General features: G+C 40.2%; 3 protein-coding genes across 8 annotated transcripts; 1 reads left to right on the plus strand and 2 right to left on the minus strand.

The window, feature by feature from the left end:
* LOC115674503 (V-type proton ATPase subunit a1-like) lies at positions 1-10,192 on the minus strand. 2 transcript variants are annotated; one of them, XM_030596897.2, is made up of 18 exons: positions 9,726-10,192; positions 8,933-8,977; positions 8,125-8,247; positions 7,887-7,994; positions 6,962-7,072; positions 6,710-6,883; positions 6,330-6,467; positions 5,909-6,016; positions 5,680-5,787; positions 5,410-5,558; positions 4,862-5,015; positions 4,448-4,608; positions 2,968-3,174; positions 2,635-2,818; positions 2,466-2,549; positions 1,718-1,917; positions 1,580-1,639; positions 1-627 (listed from the first exon to the last, which is right to left on the minus strand). In XM_030596897.2, the coding sequence occupies exons 1-18, from the start codon at positions 9,867-9,869 to the stop codon at positions 423-425; spliced, it is 2,463 nt and encodes an 820-aa protein (XP_030452757.1). In that variant the 5' UTR covers positions 9,870-10,192; the 3' UTR covers positions 1-422. The 2 variants fall into 2 exon arrangements, with proteins under 2 accessions (XP_030452757.1, XP_056168915.1); XM_056312940.1 differs by lacking the exon at positions 9,726-10,192 and having other exon boundaries at positions 8,823-8,950.
* A 241-nt stretch (positions 10,193-10,433) lies between these two features.
* On the plus strand, positions 10,434-13,005 carry LOC115674526 (NEDD8-specific protease 1). Of its 4 annotated transcripts, none has more exons than XM_030596949.2 (2): positions 10,434-10,592; positions 11,807-13,005. In XM_030596949.2, the coding sequence occupies exon 2, from the start codon at positions 11,827-11,829 to the stop codon at positions 12,517-12,519; it is 693 nt and encodes a 230-aa protein (XP_030452809.1). In that variant the 5' UTR covers positions 10,434-10,592; positions 11,807-11,826; the 3' UTR covers positions 12,520-13,005. The 4 variants fall into 4 exon arrangements, with proteins under 4 accessions (XP_030452809.1, XP_030452792.1, XP_030452785.1 ...); XM_030596932.2 differs by having other exon boundaries at positions 10,437-10,592; positions 11,772-13,005; XM_030596925.2 differs by having other exon boundaries at positions 10,437-10,592; positions 11,775-13,005.
* A 670-nt stretch (positions 13,006-13,675) lies between these two features.
* Positions 13,676-18,114, minus strand: LOC115674512 (arogenate dehydratase/prephenate dehydratase 2, chloroplastic-like). Of its 2 annotated transcripts, XR_008816937.1 has the most exons (13): positions 17,790-18,114; positions 17,616-17,683; positions 17,403-17,495; positions 16,330-16,530; positions 16,170-16,250; positions 15,389-15,484; positions 15,222-15,299; positions 14,981-15,070; positions 14,843-14,910; positions 14,652-14,733; positions 14,485-14,566; positions 13,805-13,976; positions 13,676-13,769 (listed from the first exon to the last, which is right to left on the minus strand). XR_008816937.1 is itself a non-coding variant. In XM_056312941.1 (12 exons), exons 1-11 carry the CDS (start codon positions 18,076-18,078, stop codon positions 14,507-14,509), a joined length of 1,206 nt encoding a protein of 401 aa, XP_056168916.1. In that variant the 5' UTR covers positions 18,079-18,114; the 3' UTR covers positions 13,710-13,976; positions 14,485-14,506. The 2 variants fall into 2 exon arrangements, 1 of the variants encoding a protein (XP_056168916.1); XM_056312941.1 differs by having other exon boundaries at positions 13,710-13,976.
* Positions 18,115-20,047: the final 1,933 nt, after the last annotated feature.

A 20,047-nucleotide genomic window follows, 5' to 3' on the forward strand; every position in this document is an offset into this window, starting at 1 on the left:
TGCCAGAAATTACTCGTATTGCAAACAATGGAAATAAAAATTGCTTATTTCCTCAAATCCAAGCTAGCTTCAGAGTGAAATTTACATATCTGACTTCGAGGGAACTCGACGCCAAAATTTGTAAGGTAAAATAGCTCCATGGCTCCCTCTTTACAAGTGATGATCCTACTCGAAGAAAAATTTGTAGCAAAAGACGAATGAAATAGACTTCCTCCAGGTGACCCTCGTATATACTGACAGGGTGAAAGAAACTAAGACTATCTTCCACGAATGTACTACGTATCAAGCACTATGTTATAAAACCTGAAAAGCACTTCAGGGATACCGTTATTTTTCGGCGCATTCTCTGCTCCTTGTTTCATTAGTTAAATCCTTCCTTTCTAAATATCCTAAGTCTCAAAATTGGGATAACAGGTTTGTGATTACTCATCATCATCGTTTAATAATGCAAAGGAGAAAGGTTTAAACTTGTAACCGTCACCATGGTAGAACTTATTTTGAAATTCTACCCAATGAAGACGCAGGGCATGAAGAAAAGCGCTCAGGGTCTCCATCATTAGAAGAATGAAGGCAGTCGCAAAAGCAAAAACGGCGATACCCACCAACCGAATGATCACGTTGTCATACCTGCAATAACCAAAACTATGATTACTTTGTCGCACATCATCAGACATACGGTAGCCCAATACCCTAAAAAGAAAACGAAGAGGTAGCCTACTTCATTGTTATGACCTTTTCTAAACCAATATGCATTAAGACATGATGACCAGGTACAGATAAACAAGTTATGTGATAATGTGACCAGGCAGGGGTAGAAAATGGTGACCGGGCCCGGCCTGGAACGGCCTATTTACTTCAGCGGGCTAGGCTGGGCCAAGCACGGTTGGTGCCGGCCATATCTTTCTAAGCTCTATTTGGCACTTTATTTGTTACTCGACATTGATCGTTTATTATCAAACAAATCTACATTCCCTGTTCAGCACTTACAATTGTCAACACTAAAGTTCAGCACTTAAGACTTCGGTACATTCAATTTTATCATACATGCCTTAAATGTAAAATCCTGCACCCACCAAGCTAAGCTTCTCCATCAAATAATATGGATGGGTGCATCTCCTGATGACTTGATGTAAACATTAGTTTCAAGTTCTAGATAATAAAAATAGAAGGATCATGACTATAGTATAGGACCAAGCTGATTCTACAGTGATCAAATTGCACTTGCTTTATTAAAAGTTAAATCTAAATTTACGTAAGTTCAAAGTGCAAACAATAGAACGAAATTCCTAGCTTTCTAAAGATATGAGAACATAACCCACTTCACAAACATTATGATATTGACAAGTGCCCCACAATCTAAGTAACAGACCAAACTATTCTAATTTTGGAGCACAAAAAAGGTTAGCTGCTGAGCTACTGGACAACAAGACTTAGGCAGGCTGCATTACTTTGACATAAAAGTTCAGAAATCTAAATCATCATGAACATACTCATACGCTGAATAACAAAATAAGTGAAAACATTCTTTCTCCAGCAGGACGGAAGTAATGCAAAGGCCTGAAATTGAAGCCAAACTTACCCCCAGGCAAGTAGGAGCACTTTCTCGTAGAAGACCGTCGACAATTCCGAGTGGGCCAAGCTATAAAAGCAGCCACAGTCATCAGCGCCATTATATGAATGGAGGGCTCAAAATAAAGGAAAAGGCAAATAGACGTACCTCAAAGCCCAAAGACGAAGATAAGAAGCCGTATTGGAAACAGCACCTAAGACAAATTCTATAGAGTGTATCATTTGATGCACAAAAACCTCACTGAAATTAAAATCGTCGTGATGTTGCCAGGAGCGGGCAGAATCAGGTTCTGCTTCAACATCCATCTCAGAAATACCAAGCACCCCGTAAGTACGACCTTGGAATCGCTGAAGGCATGACAAGGAAACAACATCCGTTAGACAAAGAAACATCCTAATTTATCTGTGATCCTTTTTTCAAACTGTTCCAGAGGAGAGACACTATCACTCTCCACATCTCCTTTCCCGCGTTCAATGTATTGGTTGGAAATCAACATTCATTAGACTTCAAGGGATAAGATGGGATTGGGAGTACAATAAAATCCATCGGAACTGATTTTGTGTCGCACATGCCAGTAAAAAATTTAAACCAACATTACACTGAATTATGTTTCACTCCACCCACAGTTTGATATGATCGAACATTTTATAAGTTGATAATTACTGTAACCAAATAAAGACATAAACTTCACTCACAAACCTCAAGTTCTTTAGAGAAAAGCTCATATATGGAGAAAAAGATAAAATCAATTTTATTAATCCATGAACTGACTAGTTCTTTCTATCAAAATAACCTAAAGGAAGTTGTCTTTAATTTATTAAAGCTTAAAAGAGAAGGAAACAGAAATAATTAGCTAAAACAAAGGAAAAAAGGAGACATTTAACAAGTAATGTACCTCAATGTGAAGCCTTTTCAATATAAAAGGTTTTGGAAAGAGCATCCATGGGACAGCAATAAGAGCCAAAAGCAATAGAAGGATCTGCAAAGTTTCACATAAGTGATGACAATAAGAAACACAAGAATAAATGATACACATCAATGTAATCAAAGCAAGTACATTATACCTGAAGTGGCCGCTGGCCCCAAAACAGTTGGTTCTCCCCAAGATCATCAGTAGGACTCAGAAACATGTAAATCATAACATGGTAAAGATCGGCTTGAGAACCGGTGCACCACTTGATAACAATAAGAAGTGAAAGATATCCAAAAAGGCTGTTGAGAAAAATCATCTGCGGCACAAACTGATACCTAAAACAAAATAAAAGTGAGTTCAATATTCTCATGCTTTGTATCTAGATGAGCTAAGGTATATGCATAGCATATTCTCACGTGAAAGTGTGATATCAGCATCAGCTCTGGAGAGAAGGAGACAGATGTTTCGAGGAGGGAAAACACACCTGATATCCAGAGAACTTTCAAAATATCTTGCATTGAAATAACTCATAATGATCCCTAAATTCATTTGCACCACACCCAATAGAATAGACATCTTCATCTTGAGCGAGTTCAAAAAAGGAAGTTCAGAACGACTTCCACGCCAACTAGGATCCACACCGAATGGATAAGGATCTCGGTATTTAATTAAACCAGCCGATTGTGCATCACTGGTCAAAGCAAGCAGAATAAGTAAATTATGAGAATACATATGAGACAGAACTAAACAGAGATATCGTGTTAATCTGGTCATATGCAAATGCAACAAAAAAAGCAAGAACCTTCACAATTTTGAAATGGTCCTTAGTAAAAGATTATATGATGAAATCAAGAGCGGGATGGCTCATGAATGACAGCTAGACATGTAAATTTAGTCTACCTAATACATAATGTTTTGTTTAGAGTATATAAGTCTGTTGGTCTTTTTTAACAACAGAGGGATCTGTACAATACATATACAAGTTCAGGCACCCTTCATTTTCCATCAAAACAAAGTGGTAGTATAATGAAATAGATATATCTATAAAATCTATATCTAAAACATTCTACATTGACCTGAAGAAAATCAATCATTATAAACTATGCATCCAAAAATGTCGCCTAGACTTGAACAAATCCTGTATCTTTTCAATAGTTTGAACTAGCACTTGCACATTTTGGAACCCCTGCCACCCGTTTGTCATCAGTGTGATATGAACTGGAGGTCAAATCCCATCACCAGTTTGAAGATACTACTCTGAAAACAATTTCAAGCAACTCCCAACCAATCTCTGGCATCCAAAACTAGAACACAGCAAGCAGACTAAAATAACCTCAATAACTTCAAAAAAATTTCCAGAAAAAGCACTACCAGTTCAACTGTAGTCCATTTATCAAGAAACTAACATGCTGACATGCCAGTTTATAGTTTCCTACAAAAAAAAAATAACACTTTGATTTATGAAAAGTACAAAAAAAATTTGGGCGACTTAGAAGTGCTAACATTAATCTTAGTAGAAATTTTAAGGGATCAACATAAAAAATAAAAAGTTGTACATCGATTGTTAAAAGTAAACCTAAGAGCAAAGAGCCAAGATCCCAAAGCCAAACCAATTCACAGCTATACAGGTACGTTAATAACTAGGACTATGATGACTATCCGACACACACATTATGATGCTTGATTGATTGTCAGGTTGGTCAATAGCTAAGTGCTAACAAAGAGAAAAAAGATCTACAAAATTGAAATTGTGGAAAAACTGAGGAAAAAAACTTCTCCAATATGCTTCTGCTGTAAGCATGTGAATCTTGAGTAGTGATGGAGCTATACAATTAATGAGAACCAGTAGGGCTACAATTTAAAAAATACACTTTAGACCAAACAACAATGAGCTGCCCAATTGTACTCAGAATCCAGTAAATTTTCAACATACAAAGACAACTTCCAAATAGATCAAGCCAAACCTGCAAGTAGTATCCCGACATTTGTAAGCAGACCGACCAAATATGTGAAATGGTACAGAGAAGAATTCGTTGTAAATCAACCCACAGTATATTGAAAATAGGGACATCAAAAGGAGAACATAACGTCCGCCAAATAACATCTCCATAAAGCTGCCCAGTTTCTGTCAGAAATGCAATCCACCATGAGAAATTCATCAAATCAACGTGAAACCAAGCATGTATACAAATAAAGCAGCCCCTGTGCGTGTGAATGCACATGCGCGTATGCGTATGTTGTATGTGTGTGTATGCGTGTCTGTGTTGGTGTGTGTGAGAGAGGGAGAGATTCCGAAAGTTAAATTGCTTTGAAAAAGCTAGAGATACAAACATCTTTGAGTGAAAAAATCAATCATTACTCTTTTAGACACAACATACCTTATTACTGAGCTTACTTTCCTGAGCAATGAGGACTAAAGCTCCCAACAACAAGCATATCCCATGACCCCAATCCCCAAACATGACCGCAAAAAGAAATGGAAATGTAACGACGGTGTATACTGCAGGATTTGCTTCTTGATACCTGGCAACTCTGCCTCAGAAAAGAAAATAATATCAGTGGAATACAACAGTTGGACTCCTTTCAAAAGTCAAAGAATCATATAAGCTGAACGAGACAAATTACAAAATCAATCAAATTTTCTGACAAGGATATAATCATGAAGTATGAAGCACTTTGGATCAGAAGAGAAGAGAAATAACCTATGCAGAAATTCAAAATGCAAACACTTAGAATTTGTACTGCAAGCTAATCTACTTACTTAACCCAAGAAGAACCTAAGACAATGAATCTGTTAAATATATATGACTACATGTTACATACAAAAATGTTGTGTTATAGTTTAGAACAGTCACAGATCTATATAAAATCACGAAGTGCCTAAATGCCTCTATATGCTTAAAGATGTAAGCGTGATTAAACTCACCCATATGCATCAACAATTTCCTGATATGCATTTGTAAACTTATTGGTTCTAAAAAATGTTGGTGGAGATTCTACTGCATCCATCGTATGAAATATGATGCCCACTTGTGAATTACTATCAAATGTTGCACGCTGCAGCACCTCCTGGATCTGCAAGGATAGAAAAAAGCCTTAAAATTCTCAAAACCTAAAGTGTCGAATGCAAATTAAAATCAAGCATAAGAAACCTAGATAAGACGAGGATAACAGAAGAATAAAACATGTTAATCACCTTAGCTTTGGCAAAGATTGGGCACCATCCTTCTCCAACAAGACACTTTTTCGTAACATCAAAATTAAGCATATTCAATGTATCATATACTGCTTTCTCCCTTCTTACCTAAGAAAGAACCAAAAATAAAGTAATTGATTACCAGAAAGGGAGAAAAGGAAAAGAAAGCCTCAGCTAATGAACCTTTGATGGTTTGAATTAAGGAAGAAGGGGAAGAAACATATCTTACCAGGTTTGTCCATTTTGGCAGATGGAGGCTTATGGAACTAAGGGCTGTATTTCGATGACGTATCCCCGCATCCAGGGTTGCTTCCAGCTCAGAAAGACGTGACAAAACCTAACACAGAACCTCAAGTTTCAGACAAGATACAAAGGGCTTTGTTAGTGCAAGACAGAGCATATGTTATTACACAGTTAAGAGGCTAAGATATCTAGCTAATTACATGGATGAACAACATCCATATTATACATTCAAGATATAGTTGGCAAAAACTTTATCTATCAACATATTATGCATTAATGGAAAAAACTTCCAATGGATGATCATACTAGTAGGTCATAATTATAAAAAAAAACTATATTTACTTTATTTCAAAATTTCTGTATCATGCAAGCGAAAGACATATTCTTGGCGTCATTAGTGCACTCACTTCTCTAGTCATTTGCCTTTGTTTGGTAATATCATCTGGAACAGGATAACAGTTTGCACCAAATGCTTCACAAATTTTTCTAATCTTCTTCCTTGCTTGCTCTCCAGAGAAATAAACCAAAAAAACAACTTTATCAACCTGCATAAATATAAGTCAGAGAAATAAAGATTCTCATGCTAAAACAGAAAAATTCGCTGAAGAAACAGTTCTACCGACCAGCTAAAATTTTCTTCGCTATTTTCAAGCAAGAACACTACCAAGCGGCTTGAAAGATAAAAATATTTTAAGGAGTGAAACAGGCAAAAAAAGTTTGGCAACTCCAAGACACTAAACAATAGAAAAAAATCACCAATCTCAGGAAGAGTTGTAAAGAAAAGAACCATTTCAGATGTTACAGGGTCCATGATGCCTTCATTAGCTGGTGCCTGGTTGAAAAGCATATTGCCTCTTGTCGCACGAAAAAGCATCCTCTCAAACATAAGTATTTTGGTCTGGCAAATTATCCCGCTGATATAGTTCAAACCAGATTGTTCCAATGTTCCTGGTTTCATCTCCTTGGAAAAGAAAAACGCAATCCAAGATAAATCATACAGCAGAGCAAAGATTTCCAAGAGGCCACTTGCAGTAAGTACCTTTTCAAGTAAGGAAGCAGTCTCAACATAGTCGTTTGAGTATGCAGTTTCATCCAATTCTCTCTCTTCTGCAACAGGATGGTTCTTTCCTGAGAAAAGAAAGCCACCTGCCTGGCAGCATCACCCAAGGAAATATATATTAATGCAAAGGAAGAGTTCTCAAAGTTTGAATCTGAAAACATAAGTTTGACTCTTGACACTCACTTTGTTATGGTGTTTTACTTTACAAATGGACAAACCATGTAAAGCAACTAAAATACCGTCACTCTCAGATAAACCAACACATCTAAAATTAGGCTATCTAATACATGGCGTATTTACTTAATCAAGAAGTCTTAGAACTAAAAAGCCGGAAATCAGAGGGCTAATAAGGTCCTATGCCAAAGCTTGGATTGATTAAATACAAAGATATGCAAGTTTTAGGGATTCTTAAGTGTGGCGCCGTGGTGGTGGGTCCTGCGCTAGCGTCACCCCAGGTTTACCCCTCCGGCTGTCGGCCGTACGGGGGGTTCCTGGGTTATCAAAAAAAAAAAAAGATATGCAAGTTTGCTTTCCCACAGGGAAGGCCATTATTTCCTCCACATACAATGCTTTAAAGCACATCTGCATATAAAATGACAATGAGTAACCACCCACCCACACACACACAGCTTGATTACAATTATGAACACAGCAGAGCAGCAAGATAAGCTAGTACTGCTAGGATTTGCACCATAATACCGAGTAATCAATCTATGACAAAACAGTGATGACACATGCCCGTTGAAATATAAAAGGGGAAAAATGGGTGGAAACTGGAAACAAAAGTGAAGGAGGATGCGACAAATGACATTTCTCCAATATATAGATATATCAAAAAAGGATAAAGGCCTCTCTGGAAAGGAAATGAATATCTCCATAAGACTTGAAAGAAAATGAGACTAACCTCTTGCAATACCATCTTAAATTCCAGTAACTCATTGTAAGATTGTCTGAGACGCTCACTGTTAGAGTTCATTTCAATAAGCTCATGTTCATGTTCAGCAAGCTGAATCTGGAAGCAAAGAAGTATTAAAATTAGACAGGAAAAATCTGGCGCAATGAACATCCCTTAAGAAATTAAAATCAAGTAAGATGGAATAAAAAGGTTGAAGAGAGGAGGAAAGCAGTAAGCTGAGAAGAACCTCTAGTTCCTCCAACACAACATCTGGTTGCACAACTGGATTCTCAGGAGACATTATACCAGCTTTACCAACTTGATCTCTAAAAAACCGCAATTTCCTTGACATCTCCCCACAACGTTTCACCTAAGTAGAAAATCACACGATGTGAATCTGCAGATAGATTTCTCCTATGATCTCCAAAACATCTAATTTGATTGTAACTGTGTTCTATTAGAACTTCATAAAGTTTGGAGCACAAGTTGAGAGCCATAGTTCATTCCAATTGAAGAACTTCCCATTCTTAGTAAATTTGTCTTTTCAAAAGAAGAAACCTATAGAGATGCCAATAAGAACAAGCTAAAAGGAAATTTAACAAATGCATGTTGTTGGGAACACAACTTGCCCTATTACATCCACAAAGGAGAGACTATTCTTACAGAGGCCATGCATAGAGGAGAGACTGGATATACATAAATGTATGATATGGACATCATAATTGCTATCTAGATATTTAAGGTCCTTATGCATATGAATGCGATTAAATACGATCGTAAAGTGGCTGAATCCTAGAAAGAAGCACCGCCTATGTTGTTAATTATCACAAGCCTAAACATATTACATGTTCCATTTTTCCAACAAGTCATGACCAATGAGAAACTTTTTCAACCTAAAATAAGGTGCAAGCTGTAAAATTCTTCTTATCTGAAATTTCCACTAACTTGTAATACGACCCACATTGCGAAATTACAATTCTTCTTATCTGAGTTTCCATGCCTCTATGCAAGTGTCGCTCATGCAATATGAACTCAATCCATTGCTGCAAAGATACCTGATTAACAAATGTTCTCTGGAAAGGGCTTTTCTCAGCATTTAACTGCAAAAGAGAAAAAAATGCGAACAGTTGTCCAAAGATCCAATAATTGTCAAGCAATCCACAAGGTCAAAAGAGTTTCTCTAATTAACAAATAACATTGTTGGGTGGACATCTCAGTAGTATTCTTTACATCATTCTTCGTACACAAATGCAGAAAGTAACCGCAGTGATGGCTATCCGGAGAAATGCAGAGAGGATGTGCACATATAATTACCACTAAATACCTTGGCTCAGGAGCCAAATGAAATATAAATTCCATAGCGAATATGAACCCAGAAATTCCTCGTTCACAATGGGAATAAATTGAACTAACCATAAAACATCCCCCTCCCTCCCCACCCCAAAAAAAATAAATAGAGAAAACATGTCCGCATGACCGTAGTGCTTCATCTCACTCACAAACTTTCAAGTTATACAGGCAGCCAAAAGCATCGACTTAGACCAACGAAATCAAAACTACTCATTGACATCCAACACAGCTTTCAGCTGAACAATTCACAAGTAGCATCACGTCAAGCGTGAACCATAGGACAAGACCATCGTAGCCTAACCTGATCATTCCTATTATCAGCATACTCCACGGTAACGACAGAAACTCACTTAAAATTCGCAAGGTTCGGCATTCTCTTCCACCCGACGGAAATTTCTCCGCGGCCAAAAAAGGAAAGGAAAAAAAAAAATGTCTACCGATGCTAATTCCAACATAAATCGGACGAGTCGAGTGCGGATAGGAGCGGAGCACACTTACGTCGCGGAACTGGACGAGGCCGACCTCGCCGAGGTAGGACACGGCACGGTGAGCGGACTCGACGGGGATGATGAACTGGACGAAGGTCATCTGCTCCGAGCGCATCAGATCCATGGCCGGCAACTTCTCGACGAACTCCTCCATTTCCGGACGCGACGGGAACAGAAACGGCAACCCCTCCGACACTCCGGCGGAGAGAGAGAGAGAGAGAGATCGCAGAGGATGGCGCTCAGATTGACCTCGCCGCGTGGATCCACGGAATCAGCAGATCCCGAGTGCTAGACCGACTCCGCCGGTCTCAACGGGAACCGCCGCGACGACGCCCCCGTGCTTCGGCCTGGGGCGAGCGAGGGGAAGAGAGGGGAAGCGCCGTGGATTCAGAGCGACGAGAACTTCGCGATCGCCATGGCATCGTTCGAGCGGAGTGGGGAGGGGAGAAGCCACGTGACTTGACCGTATGCAAAAACCGTAATTTCGTGGGGTGGGCGGGCGCCCCTTTCTTCTCGGTAAGGAAGAATTTTAGTTGGTTTCGCTTTAAAGACACGACGGCGATGACGATTGGTTTAATCACCCGGGGGGTCAACGATTTATGCGATGGTCAACGCTCGAGTGGGCCCACCCGAACCAGTTCGGTTATAAGGCCCAGGAACAAAAATGAAAAAATGAAAAATAAAGCCCCGTATTCGGCCCTGGAAAATTTACAATCGAGGACATGAAAACCTCCATATTCTGATTTATGGCCCTGAAAATCCCACTTCACCTTCCCTGCCGGAACTGCTGCTTCTCTGCTCGACGAACCAGAATCTGAAGGAAGGAATTGGGTTCTTTGCCAGCGTCGGCACTTTCCGGTGACGCCGCGCCGCCCCGGTAAGTCTCTGTCCCAATTCGCCTTTGACCTACTTGCTTTGCTTTGCTTTGCTTTGCTTTGCTTTGCTTGGTGGACGAAATCTCTGGTAGTTGGGGGATTCTGGAGAACAAATTCGATGGGCGGGGGCGAGAGTTTGTTTGCTCTTGATAGTTTGTCGCCAGCGAAGAACGCGGCGGTGCTTCATGGTGTCCACGCCTGCGTCTGCTGTTTGTGACCCGGCTTCGTCTGTGGTTTTTTTGAAGGCATTAGGAGTTCAGGCTGGTGGTCACAGGTGTGTCTGAGGTTGGATGTCTTTTGGGGAAATGGGTAGGAAGATTTCATCATCATTTGATGTTGGGAAAATCCTGACTGACTCTCCCATGGTAGTAATATGGGCGAAAGTTCTTCTTTGTCCGGAGCCTGCGAAGAAAGGGCATGTGGTTGACTTGTGAGGTTCTATGGCGGTCGTGGTTAACGAATCGAAAGATGAGGGAAGAAGCCATGCAAAAGTGGGCTGAAGTATTAGATCTTCGGTACTCGGAATTATCTTTGGTAATTGGGTCCTAATTGATAGTGTGAAAAGGAGTGTCGAGTTGGAGAAAGTTGCATCATTTGAAGTAGAAACTCGAAAGTGAAGTCAGTTGAAAGAGTTCGAGTTTTCTGGATTGGAACTAAAACTACTGAGGTTGTCATGGGTCACTCTAGGAAACTAGTTTACACTTTGACCAGAAAAGGTGCAACTTTTAGGTCTCTTCTTATGCTATGATTGGGAATAAGATTGCTTTAAAAGGACTGCAGTACCGAGAATGATTTGAAACTGCTGGGTGAATTTTTACAGAGGTGTTTCATAGAATCATGATTCATTGTTGGAGTAGCTATGGCAAAATGAAGGGCAAATTCACCCAAGTTAAAATTTGAAAAGGAGATCTTTCTATCTTGCAACGATCAGGCATTACTGAAGAGCTCGAGCAACTGAAATATTAGTTAACACTGCAAGAAGCTAAAAGATTATGATCGTCTGTTCGCCAGTTTAGGCCTTTCAATCATTGGTAGAAATTCTTTCCATACTTGTTTGGCACTTTTGAGATTATAGTTTTAGTTCACTAGCTGTCTAAAATTGTCTATTTTGAATGAAGTGGCAGGTCTACATCTGTTCTTTTTGGCTTCTGTTTGCCTGATAAATCTACATTTATCGACAGCAGCCTAACCGCCTTCATGGTTTATTGATTTGAAGTCTCAGTCAAGATCCACATCATGGGAAAATCCTCGGGTGATGAAAAGATTCTCAGCTACAAAGACGTCTTGCTCAGACGGTCGGATCTGGACATACTTAGCGGTCCATACTTTCTCAATGACCGTATCATTGAGTTCTATTTCAGCTATCTTTCTTCATGCTATCCTTCTCCAGATATTTTACTGGTTCCACCTTCAATTGCTTTTTGGATAGCAAACTGCCCTGATGTTGAGGGACTTAAAGATTTCGTAGAGCCTCTAGATTTGCCTGGTAAGAAAGTTGTAATTTTCCCAGTCAACGACAATGAAAATGTGGGCCTAGCAGATGGTGGTTCTCATTGGAGCTTGCTGGTGTTTGAGAGAGATGCTGGTGTATTTGTGCATCACGACAGCTCACGAGGGATGAATAGTCGATATGCCAGGCAACTCTACGAAGTCCTAGTTAGATTTATAAATGGCTCAAATTCAGCATCTGATGCCAAATTCATTCAATGTAGTAGCTCGCCCCAGCAGCTAAATGGTTATGATTGTGGGTTGTATGTGATAGCTACTGCAAGAGCGATATGTTGCTGGCATGAAACTGCTAAATTGAGCAACAAGAAGGATCTTTGGTTTTCTTCTGTTGAGGAGCAAGTTACTCCGCCTGCTGTTACTGAATTAAGAAAAGAGATTCTTCAGCTGGTTAAAGATCTGATGACTGCTAGCGCTAAGTAATGATGCTGATTGGGGGGGTAAAGGAGAGAGAGAAGGGGGGGGGCGGCGCTGCAGAAAGAACGGAATACCAGCGTGACGAGGCTTACCTGGAAAGACATTCGGGTGTCTCATCGGCTCAGGAAGAATGGAGAAAATTTCTCCAAAGGTGGGTTCTTGCAAAGGATCTTAGAGATGTTTTTTGTGTTTCTGAAATCCAAAGGATGGTCAGATCTACTTGGGCATTCATGACATCCTGGCTCTATCCCTCACACTCTTCTCAATGACTAGCAAAAATGTGTTTTTTCTTATTCTTTTCCGGGTCGGAGAGTACGTAGCATTGAGGGGTGTTATGTTAGTAGCATTCAGGGTATTCTAGTGCGACTGCAATGTGTCCTAGACTTCAACTCTTCATATATGTACCTTCAATTTCCATGTGAACTTGCACCTTCGTGAAAGTACAGTTTTTAGTTCTGCTCTTTGGGTGAAAGGATCATCTGTTTTGTTTTAGGGGCATGCTTTTGATTGGGGACAATCTATTATAACTCTGATTGTCTTTCGCAAGTAGAAATCGCTGCTAAAATCGTAATGTTCACGATGTGTTGATTCAGAGAGAGTTTGATATGACGTTTGTTACTTTGCAAAGAAGATAGTCTACAAAAGCTTTGAACTCATAAAAGTACTCGTGCTGATTCCAGTACAATGACTACGCTATACAGAACAAATGAAACCTGGAGATCAGCTTCAGAAGGCAAATGAGTTTACACGTGAACATCTTATTAGAAAGTCGTCATCTGGGTTTTCACTCCAAAACCTCTCTCAGCCTCAGTCACCCGCAAAGGATTTGGGACCGGGACGAACAGTTTTCGATTGGAGGCTCCCCATCACAAGGAATAAAGAAGGAAGTACCTTCGGCTTTACATCCTAGATCACTGGATCCGGTTTCACTCAGTTTTCTCAGTATCAATCCAATTTATAGTTGTAGCATTAGCATGGTCTCGGTATGAAATATGAATCCAAGAAAATTTCTAGCTGGAAGAGAGAGAGAGAGAGAGAGTCATTTTGTTCTTGGCTAAGCACATATTCGTTGGTTGAATCCTCCCTCAGCGTTGGAATCTTTCCTGTCTAACTTCCCAGCCAGAAATTTTCTTGGAGATGCAGTGGGGATGGGAGCCAGCAATTGTAAAGAATAAATAATCTTATTCTTATTGACCTTTCGAAGTCAGACAATCACATTCGACCAAAAAAAAAAAAGTCAGACAATCACAAAAGACCTATTAACATTTTGGCTCAGACAATCACAAAAGACCTATTAACATTTTCGCTCTCAATATAATAACCTATTAGAACATTGACGAAATTATAAACAAAAACGATAACCGCAGCCTTTGTCCTGACAAATTCATAGACAGAATAAGATTCCTCGAGATCAAATGAAGGTTTAACCACTTCTCGTGCGTCTCGCAAAAGCCTCCAACAGCCTGCAAAAGAGGGAATGAATTTTACCATCAAAAAAATGCTTAAGGGGAAAAAAAAAAGTATCGCCATGCCGTGCACACATTAAAAGAAGAAGTATCACAACGAAAAATACAGCCCGAATCCCAAGGCACCCGAAAAATCAAACTGTTGGTGCTATTGAGGGGTATCAGTATTGAAATGACAAAGAGGCTAAGAGAATTGTAACAGGAAGGATCTCCTGAAATGAATCTGACGTCAACTTTTGACGATCACATAACTAGCCCACCCCCCCTTCCCCAACCTAGTTGCATAAATAATTGCCACGACTTTGCCACGCATAAAAATGACTCCCACACAAATTCAACATAGTGGAGTAGGATTCGTGTGGGTCTTCAACTTGTGTGTCTAATTAAGTAGTTCATTGGATAGGTGAATTAGCAGGTACATAGAAGTTGAATCAAACAACTCAATCATTTGACACCAAAAATCAAGGGAAAAAGAATTCGTCAGTGTTCACTTGTGAAATCATACCCGTATCAAGGTAGTGGCCCTCTCAGATCATGCTAGTATCAACTGGATAGCTCCCCAGAACTCTCAAGGATGTAGCAAACTCCTGCCAGTGAAGGAATTGCATTAAAGCATAAAAAAGATGAGAGCCCGGAAGTATTAAACTTGAAGAGGAAAGGAATTATGCATACATTAAGGTGCCTCAAGGCATTCTGTGCATTTACATCAGCCATGGACGCTTCAAAATCAACATAGAAGTGGTAGTCGAAGTATCTGCAGTGGTGCACAGTGCCACAACGACAAGGAGAGAGTTAAACAGCCATAAATTTACAAGGTCTGTCTTTTCAATAGTAAATGCAGCTTAATATTTTAAGAAGCTTACTTCGGAGCACCATTGCTGGTATCATCAGGTGTTCGCAGAGTTTGCTTCCTCAAGGGACGACTTTCAATCTGTCCAAGCCGCATCACAGATTAATCCAAATAATTTGATGGTACTTCTGGAAAGGAAAATGAAGACTACCTTTGTAAGGTTGATTTGCCGTAGAGCAAAAACAGCAAGTGCCTTAAAAAGGACTCCAGGACCCTCCTCCAGTGAGAAAACTATACTTGTCTGAGAGGCCATTAGGAATATCATTAGTACTTAGCAGAAGTTGGGGTAGCAAAAGGAACAGTGAAAGATGAATAGTCCATAAAGGCAAAAGAATACAGAATGGACTTGAAGGGAAAAAAAGAGTACGTAAATATAGTTTCCCAAGAGTAACCTTGAAGGGCCTATCGGTGCCAGGAATAATGGGCTCCCTCGCCAGCATAAGGAATCGAGTAACATTATCAGAATCATCCTATTTATTAAAGGCAAAAGATTACAGAATGGACTTGAGATATTTCAGCAATCATACCAAGTAGTGACAAATAAAAGTAAGATAAAAACCTGAATGTCTTTAGCAAGTATATTCAAGTCATAGATTTTGGCTGCAGTAGCACTAGCAACGGCCCCTGCATCTTTTACATTGTGGAAAGCAATATGCTGAAAGTTCAGAGGAACTACAAGCCAGTTAGAACAAGAAAATGGCCATGCATTTCAAGTAACTAAAACTGCTAAACGTATTGATATCTACGCCAAATATTGATGGTATCCTAGACTGCTCTAGCCACATACCCTGAGAATTCTAAGGTAAACCTGACAGCAGTGCATCATGATCTATGGTGCATGCGAAAATTCAGCAGAGCAGACGTGAGACGATATCATGACTGGATAAGGAAAATGCATTTCATATCTAACCCAATTAAATTCACCTTAAAGGGATTTGCAAGTTGATTGAAAATCAAATCATTCACGTTGCAATTCTATTTAGACTCTACAGAGACAGAAACTTTCCAGTTTATCATTGAACACAATACAATGACAGATGAACTTTTCATGTTTTATTATTTGGAACCTCAACAAGGATGATCTACCAAAACAGTTAAAGCATAACATAATCAAACGAGTAGACAGTCACAACAATATTATAGACAGGACCCTCCTATGGTCAAATTGAGATCTAGATCGATACTTTCACACACTCAACTTTTATAGAGACTTTCTAGAATGAAAATGAAACCCAAGAACTTCAATTATGAAATAATCACCAACCCTAGATACATGACTGTTCAGAGGGAGGGAAGACTTAGCCACAATAAGTAGCTTTAGTTAAAATTACAGGCTATACCTTTGCAGCACCAGCAGTATCATCCACTTCTTCTCTGACTAGGCCCATCTTCGTCAGCGTGTGCTCACACTGTGCAAGAGCCTGAAAATGGAAAACGCATATAAAAATTAATTTTCACTTAAAAGTAGGGGAAGCCAATCAATAAGCGATGCATTAGTACCTGTGGATGGCTAAGAACCCGAGTCAAATCTCCAATTTCAACACCATGATTCGCTAATAAGCAGTGCTTTACTGCAAGCTTCACTTCCCCGACTATATGCAACCTGTGCCGGATTAACAGGTCATAATTTCGGTGAATGCTTCCACCTAAAGAATTCTCGATTGGAAGAACTGCTCTGTCCACTAGCCATTTTTCAACAGCCTGCAGGGAGAAATAGAAGAAGGAAAAACTGAGGAATCTATACACAAGACTAACTCTGTTTTTGGTCCATAGCCCTGGCTGTTCACAAAGGTTTACCAACTCTCTAGCAATTATATACCATGAAAAGTAAGAGACCAATAAATGTGCAAAGTCTGCGTGAAGTACTTTTATTTTTCTGATGGCTGTGGGGTAAACCCACGCGATCTTTACTTGCGCCCGTTGTAGGATTGTGAGAATTAAATCCCTAAGAGGCGCCAGGAGAGCCCCAACCCCTGGCACCAAGCATATCCATCAGGATTCTCTTGGGTAGATTCTAACTTCGCACTAGTGCATGGGATTAAACGAGCACCACCACAAGAGCATCCCACCATGGAGAAATCTGTGAAGTCCTCTATTAGATATTCATCTAACTCATAGTTTTACATTGTTTGTATTTCGAGCACCGACAAAGCCAGAAGATTCTGTTTCCAATGGTTAATTTTCATCTACCAGGAAGGCTTTTGGTGAAAAGTTCCTATAGACCTGTTGTTGATTTGACATTGGATCTTGGCCTAAAAAAGTAATATTTCTCGATAAAGTCAAGCCAGAGAGGCCAAAGGAAAAGCATAACCATAATCCTTTCATCCTTAACACCATTTGTTTCCTCTTTCCTGTTTCAAGATGAATCTGTACGCAGAATTCCTCCTTATGAGTTCAGAAAACAATTGTTTATAATTTCTTCTCTTTACCAACTAACCCCAACCACTCCGCATGCCATCAGCTTCGCGATAACCGGCGAGCAAGAGAATAGACATGCAAATAACTCGCCTTGACCAGTTTCCTTGATTCAACAGACATACTCAATTCCAAAAATATATGTACGAAAGGCTCACCTGGAAAGCGGTGTCGAATTGTTCGCACGGCACTGCTTCGCACTTCGGATAAGCCTTCTCCGCCGCAGACTCGCTGTACGCGCCGCGAACTCCCTGCAGCACGTTGCCAATACATTAACTACCGACCGAAGAGACATTCAAACGAACGAATAAATTAATAAAAAACGAGCTGGACTTTGGATTACATCAACGTCGTGCGGACAAATATCTTACCTGGTAAGCAACCCGCAGGCGAGATCCGCCGGAGTTGGGGTTGGAGCTCTGCACCGAAGACAAAGGCCCTATTGACGAACACAGGATCAGAAGAACGACAAAGGAAGCTCTTTTATAACCGTAATCGAAGCAAACTATGAAAATCGAAAGGGGGGGACGGCGCCGATTCCGTACTGGGCAACAAGTGCGCGTCCTTGTGGCCATTCTCGCCGCCGCTCGAGCCCTCGAGGGCTCTGTTCAGCACGAGCGCCTGAGACAACACGTCGCTCCTCGCCCCGGCCCTGCTGCTCTCCTCCCTCGGGGACGCCATCGACAGCGACGCGGCGCGCCGCCCCGGGCGACCGCGGCCGCCGCGAGCGGCGAGGGCCGCCGCGCCGCTCGGCCGGTGGTCGGGCCAGGAGGATTTGCAGGAGGGGATTCGCGATCGGAGGGGCAGCGAGGATCCCGCTGTGGAAGCCGCCATTGAATGCAACCTTCGTCTGCCGCTTCGCCGGTCATATATATATGCAGAGAGAGAGACAGAGGGAGAGGGAGGAGCAAAGGTAAATTTAAAAAGTCAAAGATTTTCCGGGGAAAAATTCTTTAAAAGGACAGCCACATTTCCAGCTCTCCCCACAAGAGTAATTAATTTTTCCAAGATTTGACATGTAAGATATCTATTTTATTTTATTTTTTTGTGGAAATAAAATATCAATTTTGAGTGTGCACGGAAAGCAGATAGAAAATAAGCATCGAAAAATGTGAAAAAAGGAAAATAACATATTTACTTAATCTCCATTTATTTTACAGAAAATGAATTGATTTAGAAAAAAATTTCCAAAAAAAGTAATTGCTCCTACCGTTTAAAAAAATTAGTTTAACAAAAATATTTTTATTATCAACAACAATTTATACCCAAATATTTTCGTAGATAATGAAAATATTTTTCGTTCATATATATTCGTAAGTGATCATTTTTAATCATTCATTTATAACAAAACAATTGCACCCTTAGTTTTTAATAATAAAATGTTTGAGTTTTTTCGAGTATACATAGATATCCACTTTGTAGTCTTACATTGCATCACTCCACGGGCAGTGAATAATCGGTGGAGTACAAGAAATGCATAAGCACACGCCTCTCGAGTGTTTTGAAAAAAAAAAAATCGGATTTTAAAAGCAGTTATTAAGAATCATGAAACCCGCTTCGAAAACTAAAAAAAGAAAATTCCCCAATTTCAAGAATTAAACTGATTTTTTGATGTACTTTTTTTTACTTTAAAAAAAAGGAAAGGGCGGATTTCAATTCCAGTCAATTTAATTTAGTAATTTAGGAGATACTGGTGCAAAGGATTTTTTGCGAAGAAGGGAAAATGCAGCGAAAGATGGAGTGCAGCCGAAGCGACGACTCTCGAGTCCTGACCACAAAACGTGACTTTCGAGGCGGTCGTACCCGCGTTGGCGCTGGGGTCTTCGGTTGGTGACTGGAGCGATGGGAACGGGGTCCGATTTCCTTAACGCGAAATTTCATGTGACGTAAAATGTGGAGCTGTGTGGACCATGGACCTTTTTAATTTTAGGTAAGTAGAACTAAGAATGCAATTATGAGGGTCGGTCCAAATGCCATTATTGACACCGGCCATTTGGGCCCCTGCACGAGCATGTAGATTTTCGGCCCATCCTGGCTTCATTAGCAAGGGCCTGGTGGACGAGGGCATTGCCCGACTGGTCCTTTGCTTTTCGTCCATTAAGGGATAATAATGACGCGAATGGTACAATATGATCTCTTAACTTTAGCTCAATATGTGATGTGATCCCTCAACTTTCAATTTGTTCAATGGGGTCCTTGAATTTTTTGTACACGTTCAACTTAGTTCATGAGTTATATAAAAATATTCAACGTGCCTTCCATTAACTCAAGTTCAAGAATAACATTGAACATTTTCGTATAGTTCAGTGACTAAATTGAACATTTATCAAAATTCCATGAATCATTAAAAGTTTAGGAATCACACTGTACATTGGGCTATAGTTCATGGACGACATTGAACAAATTATAAGTTTATGGACCACATTGCACATCAAACCAAAGTTCAGGGACCATTTGAGTCATTTTCCCATCCATTAATTCTTCTCATAAAGTATTTCATGTATTGGCGATATTGCGTGCTTTATTGATGCCACGTCGCCCTTTGCTCTTTTGTCCCGTAACTTAGGTCCAAGTTGGGTTCGTGGGTATTACAGGATTCGTAGTCAGGTTCAGCATCGAGCGAGGTCACCCATCTCAGGATCTGTCGCGCGATCATCTCGAGGGGAAGCAACACGTAAGATTCACAAGGGTCCGACCCTGCAGTAACAATATCTATCTCCTCGACGAAGTCAAATGCCCAACATGTATCGATTGTTAAAACGGGACGCCCAAAACTCTCGGAGCACTCCATAAGTTCTCGTCT

Source organism: Syzygium oleosum, unplaced genomic scaffold (assembly GCF_021117445.2).
Source record: "Syzygium oleosum isolate NSW1041296 unplaced genomic scaffold, Sole_v2.1 Sole_v2.07, whole genome shotgun sequence".
Taxonomy (NCBI): domain Eukaryota; kingdom Viridiplantae; phylum Streptophyta; class Magnoliopsida; order Myrtales; family Myrtaceae; genus Syzygium; species Syzygium oleosum.